At 39.5% G+C, this 13,188-nt stretch overlaps 1 protein-coding gene across 9 annotated transcripts in view; it reads left to right on the top strand.

Moving 5' to 3' along the window:
* Positions 1 to 1,172, top strand: part of CPLANE1 (ciliogenesis and planar polarity effector complex subunit 1) — a 128,428-nt gene extending 127,256 nt beyond the window's left edge. For 7 of the 9 annotated variants that reach the window (XM_067730530.1, XM_067730531.1, XM_067730539.1 and 4 more), the window contains 2 exons: positions 10 to 182; positions 707 to 1,172. In XM_067730530.1, coding sequence (XP_067586631.1) covers positions 10 to 182; positions 707 to 880 — 347 coding nt within the window. In that variant the 3' untranslated portion in view covers positions 881 to 1,172. The remainder of the gene's footprint in view (positions 1 to 9; positions 183 to 706) is intronic. The other 2 variants (XM_067730537.1, XM_067730536.1) reach the window with 1 other exon arrangement.
* Positions 1,173 to 13,188: the final 12,016 nt, after the last annotated feature.

Raw genomic sequence — 13,188 nt, 5'->3', positions numbered from 1 at the left:
CCTTGAAAGGGTCTAATGCTCCCTGTCTGCGGTGTACAGAAAATCACACAAGTGCTGGTCTTGCCCCTCAAACCAAGGAGGTATGTTTAGAGTATGAGAGAGAGGAGACTGTGGTGAGCCCCTGGATGGTACCTTCAGACATCCGTGCGATTCTGTATGAGAGTCACAGTTCCCTTCTACAGGTACACGTTGTTCCAGGTTCCAGTTTGCCTAGTGGTTCCTTGGGTTCTTTAGGTTTTTTTGTTGTTGTTTATTTATTTATTTAGTGGGATGTAGACATACTGAAAGATTATTAGGTCAGTTTGAAGTAGCGATTCAAAGCATCTACACTTGTGGCTTAGTACTCCAGCATTTATCATGCAGAATTTTCCTTGACTGTGTATTTTCTTTTTAATCTAAAAAAAAAAAAAAAGACTCAAAAAACAAGACACAACAACAAAAATGTAAGAACAGATCATTGTACTATAGACATAAAAATCTATTCTGTCCACTCTTCAGACCTGGCGCCAGCATCTTGTGTCGGGTGATGCTCATTCAGCCCACTGCCAATCTAGATGTGCTGGGCAACCGCAGCCCTGGTTCCCTTCATGTTTCCTTCAGTGTTCGGTGGATGAGCAGCTCTAGAATCTTTGGAAAATTTAGTTCATGTTCCATTTATTTTTTCTCCGGCTAGGACCACAACTTACTGTCTTTCTCAATTTGATAGGACTCATCACCAACTGAAGAAAAGCCAGAGCCTCCTTTTGGGGTGGGTGGCACGGACAGCTTGTCTGAGAGCACGGGCAGCATCCTCAGCAAGCTTGACTGGGATGCCGTCGAAGATATGGTGGCCGGTGTGGAGGACAAGAGCCCGTCTGTCCACCGGGCCCTGGACCTGTAAGACCTGAATGTCACTCTGCTTCCACGCAAAGGCCAGCAACTCAGTGTTGTAGTTCTGAAAGATCTGTGGGTTTAAGGGAGAGAAGCAATGAAAGAAGCAATGTGAATTTACCACCTGCAGGCATATTATTACCTGGATTAGACATTTTAAGAGGAAAAATAAACATTTCTCAATAAGTTTGCCTTCGAGGGAAAGGGGTTAACTATAGATGTGTTATATGTTTTTGCATTTGACTTATTATCTTTAGGTATAATTTTTTAAATGATGAAATAAACAGTACCTTTCAAGCCAAGCTTGTATAATATTTAAGCTTCTTTCAATAAAAACCTTCTGTCTTGCCTCATCCTTTACCCCCTGAGTTTTAAGAAGCAACCTTAGCTGGGTAAACCTGATAGGAAAAAAAAATGCTTTCATTGAGGTGAAGAAAATCACACTCTCACCAGAGACGCTCAATAATGAACTCCATTTTAAAAGATATCCTAAAATTGTGTAGGACTTGGCTGTGGGGTGAAAAGGAACCAGCCACCTTCCACTAATCCTGAACTTCTAAATAAAACATGTTCCATATGGGCCAGGTCTTCTGTCCTCTGCCCTGTATCGTGAAAAGCCTTGGAGGAAGAAAGAGTTGGATACTTTGGGTGCCTTGCAGAGTCTGGCCACTGCTACTACCCTGCACTTTGATCTCTGCCTTGTCAGCTCAGTGGGGCCACTGTGGTCTGCTTGGACATAGCTCGTTATGCTGGAGTTGGGATAATACCCTTAAAGCAGAGAGCCAAGCATTTATGAGACTTACCTCATGAGCTTCCCTTCCCTCGGGGATCACTGTCTCGCACTGCACGCTGCTGTCCAGTGTCTAAAAGCAGTTGCCTCACATTTTTTGTCCAATTTTATGGTTAAGGCATGCAGACTGGTCACGTGCCAGTTACTTTGTCATAGCTGCAAGTGGAAGTCTTTTCTTGGTCTCAGTCAATTTTACATCCGTACAGCAAACCTGAAAATAAGGACTGAAGGAGGGTAGAGCATGTCAGCAGAAGACTGATGGTCCTAGCCAGCCTCCAGCCTCTAGCTTGAATATGTTCTCTTAGTCTTCAAAAAACTGCAGTATGACAGTTTTGTAGCATGCCTGACACAGGAAAGAAACATCCTTACAAGGAAGGGTCTAGACTGCATACCTTCCAAACAAACAAGGGTTAAAAGAAGCAGTTTCCATATCTAGATTTCAAGCACTTACCATGCTTGGGAATACCTCCAGTTATCAAAAGGATTCCCCAATTTCTCAAAACAATATTATTTTGCTCACATTTTTATTAGAAAATATACAGCATTTAGTATCATGTATATCTAAACTAAAGCCACATCTGAGTGTCCTGTTCTTAATTCTGGCTGAGTTTGGAATCTGTTAGCAAAGGAAGCTCAGACACAAAGCTGCCAAGAAATTATATCCGTGGGCCTGGCTTAGAAACACCAACTGCAGCCTTCCTTTCCTACTTCAGCTCCTACTGATAAATTAATTTTATTCCTTCTAAGACCTAAGTGAAAGGATAATAAAAGAATTTTTAAATGTATAAATCAACACAAACGAAGAGAACTGGAGAGGAGATATCACTGGAGGAGAGAAGTCACAGGAGGTGTAAGAGGGTGAGGAGGCCATAATAGAATTTGTGCAGAGGAGGATAGTGATGAACAGTGAATTTAAGACTCAGAGCTGACAAGCACAGAAAGGGACCCAGTGAGACAATCACGGTGTAAGTCTTAGAACAGTTGCAACTCATCTCTGTATCCCTTGTGCAAAGAGCTCCCAGTAGCTATGCCCGAGGCAGGAGTCCAACTTCCCACCTGATTACTTTAGAGCAGAGATCAGCAAATCTGGCCTGCTTTCTGTTCTTGTAAATAAAGTTTTACTGAAAGACAACCTGCCCATCCATTCACATGATATCTACGCTGCTTTTGCTTGTCAGTGGCAGAGTTGCATAGTTGCTACATAGACCATGTGACTTGCAAAGCCTAAAATACTTATTTTCTGACTCTTTAGAGAAAGTTTGCCAACCACTGCTCTAGAGTGGAGCTCACCAGATGAAATCCACCTCTAACCCTTCAGAGCTTCAATAAAGAGCTTCAATAAGCTTTCTAGTACCTTGCTCAGAAACCTGAATGGACAGTTAGGCATCACTTGACACAAAGAGAAAGCCCTTTTCATGAAAGGGAGAGTCAAAATTAAATGAGCAAAACAACAACAAAAAGGTCATGCAAGAAACAGAACAAGTGGTTTTTTAAAGCTAACAAATTGGAAGGCTCAGGCAACGACAGAGGAAGCCCTATTCTCACATTTCCGTTAATAAAGAAGACATATTTCTTATTGGTGAGTGGCAAGAGTTCAACATCAATTGATTCCCATTTTAAAAACGAGTATACATGCATTCACCAAGTCCCTACTTCTGGCGTTTGACGAGTAAGGGGCAGCTACTTCAGGAAGCTAAGTAGATGATTAAATGTTCGCTTTGCAGAGCACTCCCCCAGCAGATGGATGGGTGTCTAGATTTGGGGCAAATGACAGCAAGCTGGACTGCAAGTCCAGGCTACAATATGTACTCTCCCCTGGCTCTGCTGACAATAAAGCTGTTAGTTTTATCTGTATCTGACTTCAGTTTATAATTCCAATCAGAATTCCAAGGACTGAGGAATGTGATTTATCAGCCTCCTTAACTCTGAACACGTGAAGCACTGGCTGTGGCTTGAGCTCAGGCCTCCAATGGCGAGAATGTTACTTTTTAATCTGACAGATAGATAAATATGAGATGTTGCATTCATAAAATAAAACAAGTTACTGTATGAAAGGAGCAATCAGAGAACAAGAAGAAACTCTTTGAAATTTAAAATATAGCTGAAATAAAAACTTTAATAGCAGAGTTAGAAGATAAAGTCGAAAAACTCTCAAAGATAGACTCAAAAGACAAAAAAAAAAAAAAAAAAAGCAAAAAACGTAACTGAGGAGATCAGTCCAGGAAGAATAATATCTGACTAACAGAAATTATAGAGAGGGGCTTCCCTGGTGGTGCAGTGGTTAAGAATCCGTCTGCCAATTCAGGGGACATGGGTTCGATCCCTGGTCCAGGAAGATCCCACATGCTGCGGAGCAGCTAAGCACATGCACCACAACTACTGAGTCTACGCTCTAGAGCCTGCGAGCCACAACTACTGAGTCCATGTGCCACAACTACTGAAGCCCATCCACCTAGAGCCCATGCTCCACAACAAGAGAAACCACCGCAATGAGAAGCCCATGCACCACAACGAAGAGTAGCTCCTGCCCGGTGCAACTAGAGAAAGCCTGCACACAGCAACGAAGACCCAACACAGCCAATAAATTAAATAAATTAATTAATTTAAAAAAAATTATAGAGAGAAGAAACCAAGGGGAAGAAATTATCAAAGAAAATTCTCCATAGCTAAGAACACAGATCAAAAGTCTATAACATGCCCTGTAGAATGAATTTCACAAAGAGATCCACTAAGAAACACCATAGTGAAATTTTACAATATGAGAAATAGAGAAAATATCCTAAGTTTCTAGAGCGGAAAAGCACAAGTCATAAACAAAGGAATAATCATCAATATGGTAGCAGCCCTCTTAACAGCAACAACACAGGCTAGATTATGGTGAAAATACTTTCAAAGGGAAAAATTTCAATTTAGAATTTTAGACCCAGCTATCAACCATGAGGTAAGAATAATGACATTTTCAGACATCTAATGATTCGAAAATTTTGTCCTTATGATGTGTCCATTCTTAGGAAACTACTGCAGGATATGCTCAAGCAAACTGAACATTTTTAAGCAAAAAGGAGGAAGTTTTGGGTTCCGGACATGGGTTCTGGATCCTACCAGAAGAGGGATAGAAAAAGTCTGGTAGAACACCTTTGCAGCAGTCCTGAAAAATCGGTCCAGATTGGTGCAAAAGTAAGAACAGCTCCATGAAGGAGTTTCTTGATGGAGGAATGCAAGAGGGGCGGGGGGGGGGGGGGGGGCGGGGGGGAGAAGACTCAAACGATTGATATGAAAGAAATCTGTAATTCTTTTGGAGCTCTATGTGGAAATTATGTAAGTGAAAAAGCAAAGCAATTTCACTAAAAGGAAAACAAGAATACACAATAAAGGAAATGTATTCATAGTAAACTTAGCTCTGATTGAACAATATTTACATAGTTTTATATTACATAAATTCCTATTAAATATACTGATATCCATACTGGGAGGAGAGGGAAAGACTATAAGAGCCAAGTCTTTATCATAAAAAAGTCAATAGGGGACTTCCCTGGTGGTCCAGTGGTAAAGAATCCACCTTCCAATTCAGGGGACGCGGGTTCGATCCCTAGTCGGGGAACTAAGATCCCACATGCCGCAGGGCAACTAAGCCCGCGTGCTCTAGAGCCTGCATGCCACAACTAGAGAGAAGCCTGCACGCTGCAACAAAAGATCCCACATGCCTCAACAAAGATCCCGTGTGCCGCAAAAATAAACTAAGTCAATAGATGATAATATAATTCAATATCTAAGTTCTAGAGTTAATAAATTGCAACAGTACATTCTTTAGAAATATGCATGTTAGCTACCCAAGGAAATCAGAGTGGTTGCCTGTAATTATATTAAAAGCCTGTCTCATTAAAATCTATCTTGGAATTACTCTGAACTGTATAAAAAGCAGGATTTTAAAGATTCAGTTGACAGTTTTAAGCTATCCAAGACTATTTTTCTCTTTTTTGGTTCCTTTCCTCACTTCAAATCATGATTATTCCTCATGGGCTGTCCTCCAGATGAATCAGGGGTAAGTCATGTTGTCTTTTGTGTGGATATCTACCCAGGAATACTTGTCTCACTCATCAAAACTTACTAAGGAAATTCACACCTGTTCTCTCCTCGTTACAATTTAATTTTTAATTGTTGGCCATTATTTTAGCCTACCAAAGCTATGTGACCAACTTAAACATCCTAACCACTTCTACAAATAAGGCTACTTCTCTCCTTCTACCACCACCCCCCCAGCCAGAGTTATCATCATCACCTTCCACAGGGCGTTATTGGTCCCCCTCATATCATTGTCAGTGCTCTTTAAAAAATGCAAATCTGGACTTCCCTGGTGGTGCAGTGGTTAAGAATCCGCCTGCCAGTGCAGGGGACACGGGTTCAATCCCTGGTCTGGGAAGATCCCACAGGCCACAGAGCGACTGAGCCCGTGCGCCACAACTACAGAGCCTGCGAGCCACACAGCTGCTGAGCCCATGCTCCACAACTACTGAAGCCCATGCACCCTAGAGCCTGCGCACCACAACTACTGAGCCTGCATGCTGCAACTACTGAAGCCCGCGTGCCTAGAGCCTGGGTTCCGCAACAAGAGAAGCCACCGCAATGAGAAGCCCTCGTACAGCACCAAAGAGTAGCCCCCGCTCTCCACAACTAGAGAAAGCCCCTGCACAGCAATGAAGACCCAATAAAGCCAAAATAAGATAAAATAAATTTAAAAATAAATAATTAAAAATGCAAATCTGACTTCACAAAAGCAAATCCCTGTTCCACTTCCCACCTATCTTAATTTCTCAATGGCTCCCCATTGCTCATAGGACATCCTTAACATGGCCTACAAAAGCGTGATTTGGCCCATCTATTTCATCAGCTTCATCATTACTCTTTTTTTCTCTGCCATTCACAGGAACTGCAAAGCTTTAAGCGATATGCGCTTTTCTTCAGGCCCTTTGCATATGCCTTGTCATCAATTTGGGATTCTTCTTGCATCCCCTTCTTTCATCTAATTTTTTTTCCCTCAGACTTTATAGAGTTCAACTATTATGTCCCTAAGGAATGAACTGCTGGGAACAAAAAAAAAAAAAAAGAGAAGTTCTCCCTTTTATCAGTGGTTCAACCAACATTATTTGGTATCTATTATATATATATTACATGTCAGGCTTTATCCGAGGATTAGTTTCACTTGGAGAAGGAAGCCTTTCTTGTCTCCCCCAACCCTCCAGACTATTTTAGTGCTACATACTCTCATGATTTCTGTTACTTTTCCTTTTAAGCACTCATTTCAACTGTAACTTAATAACTATAATTGTGTACTTTGTGGTTCATTTCCTATCTCTTCCACTAGAAACACAAGCTTGTTGCCAATGGGTCCAGCACAGTTTGTTGCTGATAGTATGCACTCAGCAAATACTTGTAAAATAACTGAATTTGCAAAAACTAAAAGTAATGAACCAGTGTCAATACCAAGTGATCTCCAAGACAAACAGTATGACAGGAAAAAAAAGAGGTAGAATCCAAGGCTTTAAGCTCAGGAAAGGAGTGCAGAATGTAGCCTGTGATTCCTTCATCTCTGCAGTACCAAACTCCACCTGTTCACTTGATTCATTCATTCTTACGGTCACATCCCCTACCCGGTTTCCAGAACCACTCTACCTCAGAAATCCCACACAGTCCTCTGACTTTATCACTCCACTACTCCACTTCCGCCACTCTCATTCTACTTGCTCTCCCACTTCATGGAGACCTCTGAACTTTGATCCTTCCATTTTCTCTCAATCCAGCTCTTCAACTATACCCCCAACAAACTCCCGCCCCTGGCTCACTGATGAGTCACTCCTGCCGTGCAGCTGAGTGCTGCTGGGAAAAATAATGCAGTTTGGCATCTTCACAATCCCCCACATTGTAGCCAATGAGTGCTTTTTCTGAACCACAACCCTGAGGATATTTACTGTTTAAAGCCCTTCCAAACTCTTAAATATGCTTTTTAGGCCCTTTATTATCTATCTGCTTTTTTCTCTAGCTTCACTACTCAGCATTTCAGTACTCTGTTGTCTCTCTTCCCGCCCTTGCCACTCTCCCTGATTCTCATTTATTTCTCAACTCAACCACAATCTGGCTTTGCTCTCATCCTCCCTGAAACAACTCTCCCTAAAATTTACCATTTACGTCCTGAATGGCGGGATCAAGCATTTTTCAGTCTTAGTCTTACTGTGGCATTTCACAGGCTGCTCTCTACCTTCTTGAAACTCTCTAATCCCTTAGTTCTGGATTCTTCCCAGACTCTTCTAATCATTTCACCTGCCTCCATCACAAATGCATATTTTCTTGCTGCACCTTAAATGTTAGTAGCCTCCAAGGTTGTTCTTTGGCTCTGCACTGCTCGCTGTAACTACAACTTACGTGGCTGATGAGTCCCAAATGTAGCCCTTGACCAAACGTCCCCCCGAAAGTGTCATGTTCCCACCTTCTGCACATCACCTGAACATCCCATAGGCACTCACTTTCAACAGATTTAAAATTGAAACTAGTCATCTAAAGTAGAGAAACCCGATAGCTATTCTAGACAACGGCCTTCTTTTACCTTATCAGTCAACTGTCAAGTCTTGCTGTTTTTAGTTCCTAAATACATCTGCAATCTCTCCAATCTTCTTTATCCCTACTATCATCATTATCCTAGTTCAGGCTCTAACCATCCCTGAGACTATATTGCACTAATATCCTCTTCTTGACACCCGGAGTGAGCTTTCAGTAATCCCTTGCTTAAGGTCCTTCCACTCCCTACACATTTAAATTCTCGTAATTCTATACTTACCTCTCCTTAGTTCTGTAACTTCATTTTTCGATACTTTACTACCCACACCCTGTGCTGCTCACACTTCAAGTTCCCACTTAGCATGGCTAAATGATTTTATTTACCAAACTTCATTTAACACTTATTTCTGAAACAATGGCTTCAGACTATGTCTTCTGACTTCTCATCAATCCAAGTTTTAGTCTTCTATATTAAGCCAGATAATGTAAAAGATAATTAAAAAGAGAACACATAAAATATTAAATTTTGGGCTTCCCTGGTGGCGCAGTGGTTAAGAATCCGCCTGCCAATGCAGGGGACACGGGTTTGAGCCCTGGTCCAGGAAGATCCCACATGCCGCGGAGCAACTAAGCCCACGCGCCACAACTACTGAGCCTGCGCTCTAGAGCCCACAAGCCACAACTACTGAAGCCTGTGCACCTAGAGCCCGTGCTCTGCAACAAGAGAAGCCACTGCAATGAGAAGCCTGCGCATAGCAACAAAGACTAGCCCCCACTCACCGCAACTAGAGAAAGCCCGGGCGCAGCAACGAAGACCCAACGCAGCCAAAAAATAAATTAAATATATATATATACATACTACATTTTACCATATCCATTTATCTAACAGGATGGTGGGCATCTCAAAAGTTACATTTAGCCATCAAGTAGCCTTCATTCAGATTTCAACGTGTGCCTGAAGAATGACCTGACGAAATCTTCCTTATTAAGCACATCTGGAGGGTTGCTCTTGGCTCACTCTTGGCTCTAAGTAAGTATGTAGCTTATAGGTAACAAGTCACCTCTTTGAGCTTCAACTTCACCTTAAAAAGAAGGGTTTGGATTAGAAAGGATCTCTTAACTTGTAATCCGTAGGTTTTCAAGTCAGGTCATTCATACATAGACCTGGGTGGGGTAACCATAAATCCCTTGAAATTGTATGCACAATTCTGGATATAAATTTGTTCAGTTTTCTAAGGAGAGAGAGTTCATGGTTTTCATTAGGTTCTCAAAGAAGTTCATGAATTACAAAGTGGTTAAGAACATCTGGATTAAAGGATTTCTCAGATTCCTCAGATTGTGTAATTCTGTATTTTTAAAACTATGGAATGTGCAGATCCACTGTTGGTTTAGCTTTTATGACAAACCTAGATTATAATTACTTTTCCCTTTCATTTCAGAATCTAAATTAATAAGGGTAAGCCTAAATTATAATTCCAGGCAAGTTATGATCAAGCCAAACTTACAGGCATGTCTTAGCAGAAGAAAGGCTAATGTCAAAGGTGAAGACCCTAGAACTACTTGACAAAGTAACACAAAATAACTTTTCATTTCTAAGTGTCTAAGTGACTGAGATTAAACAATGACTGAAAAAAATAACAAATACAAACACAGAGGCAAAATTCCATTCAGCAAAAACTGTAATGCCTATGAACTATAGAGTAAAAAATAATCAGTTTGTAGTCCACTTATTTCAAACAATAATTAACACTAAATTTTCTAACAGAGGGACTATAATCCTAGGGTATCCTCTGTTATCTATTTAAACCTCTGTTTCCTTACTTCAGTTCTTTATCTCCAATTGCTTGCTTGGCATTTGCCAAGTAGAATTCAAAGGATGTTTATCACCATCTGTCTGAAAACTAGACCTATCTCCTTACTTCATTATCTCTGTAATGGTACCTCTGTTCTAATTATCCACGCTCAAGAATACATGAGTTTGGATGAGAGACAACGACTCTTAAATGTACAATAAATTCAGGTAAGAAAAATGATTACAAACCAGAAAATAACTGTTATCCCTCTATTTAGAATTAACTATTTTCTTATGAATCCAAAGACTTTATTCATGAAAAATTTGCAAATAAAAGGCAGATGAAGATCCATATAAAAACTAAAAAAGGACGTATTTTGAGGAAAGTGAAAATATGAACACTTACTGGATACTTGAGGTCAAGGAGTATTTAACATTTAAAGATATTTTTATAGATGAAATAATATGATGCCTCGGATTTGTTTCAGAAAAATGAGGGAGAGGAGTGTATAGGGTATAATGCAAACAAGCTTGATCAGAAATTCAGAATTGATTGAAACTGAGTGGTAACTACATGGTGGTTCCATAACAAAAAGTTAAAAGTTAAATTCTGATGAGAAAAAAAAATTGTGTGCATATGGCATCACTATGAGCAATGAAGCCATACACAACGGGAGTCTTAAAAAGGAAGGGTGGGTTGGTGGTTTTCTCTTGGTTGTCATGCAAAACGTATGAGGATTTTATGACCACTTGGTCAATATACTATACAAACTGCAATTTGGTCAGTGACCTTTCTATCATACCAAATTTACACACAAATGTTTCTCAGATAGGACCAATAGGACAAGTGAATTAAAAAAACCTTCACATAAATAAAAATAAAATCAATTTGTGTAATAAGTATCTCCTATGACAAAAATTAGCGAAGGGTTAAACTTCATAAATAGTTTTAAAATGAGCAAGGCAAAAGGTTCACACAAGCAGAACTTTTGTAGAGCAAACATTACTATCGAATGTTTCAAATTATTATTTTTAATGGGTAAACTGATGCATTTTATATTTGCAAAAGTAATCTTATTCCAGTTGATATCAATATTTCTAAAGATGCAGACTACCTGGACATTAAGATAGGGACCAGGATGAGTGCTTTATGCAACTAAAAATGGTGTGTGGGAGAGGGAGAACCATACACCTTCTTGGTTAAATTCACTTTCTAAATGAAGGTATGATAAATTTGCTTGCTGGTCATGAAATCTATTGGGTTGGCCAAAAAGACTTACCTGTCTTCATGAAACAGACTACAGTTGTTACAAATTGCCGTGTCCTTCAGTTTACCTGCTAACAATTCAAATACTCAACATATTAACAGAATAAGCCATATACTACTTTCCCCTAAAAGTTCAGAATTTCTTCTCCTAGAGATTACTAAATTCTATTTCCTGAATTTGTATCTTGGTACGGATTTTTAAAAAAATGACCCATTCGTCAAAACAACAAATAATTTAAATAAGAAAATATTAAATTTCATATTAATATAAAAAGTGAAGGCATACTTAGAAATGTTCATTTCAAATATAACCTCTTTTCAATACAAATCAATAAAACATGGTACAGCTTACTACTTATCAACAAACTATAGACTGAAATTTGTATATTCCCAATACACTTCAAAATTTTGATTTTGTACAATTGACTGCCAAGGCCTTAACTTATTTTAGTGTTAAGACCTAAAATCACATTTGAGAAATCTACTTTTTGAAAACCTTGGTTTGTATATTTAAGGGTTTCATCAATTATATCAATATTAATATATTAATAGCTAAAATATTGGAGCTTAGCATAGATGGAAAATTCCTGAAGACAGCAATTCATCTATGACCAACCAAGCTAACAGAAGCATTACTCTAAATAGGATCCCCAAGTATATATACTCCAAGGATCCTTTAAGAACTGTTTACTTTCAAGAGGGATCCTCTCCTTTAATGCTTGATGTTCAATTAACTTAGAGTAGTGAGATGCAATTACTCCAACTCCAAATTTAAATCCCTATTATAACACTTAAAAGCAGATTACTAAATCCTGCTGAGCCTCAGTTTTCCTTATCTACAAAATGGGGAAAAAAGATTTAACTAGCATAGTTTTTGTAGAAATTAAAAGACACCATGGGGACTTGCCCGGTGGTGAAGTGGTTAAGAATCCACCTGCCAATGCAGGAGACACAGGTTCGAGTCCTGGTCCAGGAAGATCCCACATGCCGCGGAGCAAGTAAGCCTGTGTGCCACAACTACTGAGCCTCTGTTTCTAGACCCCGCGTGCCACAACTGAAGCGCACGTGCCTAGAGCCCATGCTCCGCAACGAGAAGCCACCTCGATGAGAAGTCCACGCACTGCAGAGTAGCCCCCACTCGCCTCGCCGCAACTAGAGAAAGCCCGCATGCAGCAACGAAGACCCAACGCAGCCAAAAACAAACAAATAAATAAATGTTCCTTTAAAAAAAAACAAACACCATGCATCACTGAATGTCAGCATTCAAAACTGGCTGTTTTTTTTTTACCCACATCTCTATTCTTTAAAATTCTAGAGGCTGGGTTTTACATTCTACTTTTCCTAACTGGTATTTTACTCTTATTGATATATCATTGTTGTTTTCAAAAGCCACCTCAAATCTTTTGCTGATAAAACTCCAGAGGCGAAAAAACCCAATCTATAATAGTTTTGTCCCACGTAGTTCATGGTAAAAAGGAAGAGGAAACATGCAATTAAGTGGAAGAAAAAGAAGAATGAGAAAACATTTCCTTCAAGAAAATGTTCTGAAATAATTCCACATAGGAAATGGATCCTGTAAAGGTATTTTCATAGTGGTTTAATAGGTGTTCACAAAAAGGTATTTTATGGCAATGTCACTCTTCCTCACAAATTGAGTATCTTCATTTATTGGCCAATTTCATAAAACTTAACATTCTAGAGGTCAGATTTAAAAAGCTGACTTAAAAATAGTACATATTTTTAAAAAGACTTAACTTTGAAACAGACCTCATCCCCTGTAAATTTTAGGTATTACTATTTCTGAGCATCAACTATGCAAATCAACTAATTAAACACCCACCTCCCCATCTGTAGTAACAGATAAATGACAACTGCTCCCAAAAGATGTATAAAACATTTAGAATAGAAAATGAGTAAACA

The sequence above is a fragment of the Pseudorca crassidens genome, chromosome 3 (assembly GCF_039906515.1).
Source record: "Pseudorca crassidens isolate mPseCra1 chromosome 3, mPseCra1.hap1, whole genome shotgun sequence".
Classification (NCBI taxonomy): domain Eukaryota; kingdom Metazoa; phylum Chordata; class Mammalia; order Artiodactyla; family Delphinidae; genus Pseudorca; species Pseudorca crassidens.
Note: the sequence above shows the minus strand (reverse complement) of the source record. Positions and strands in the feature narration are given on the sequence as shown.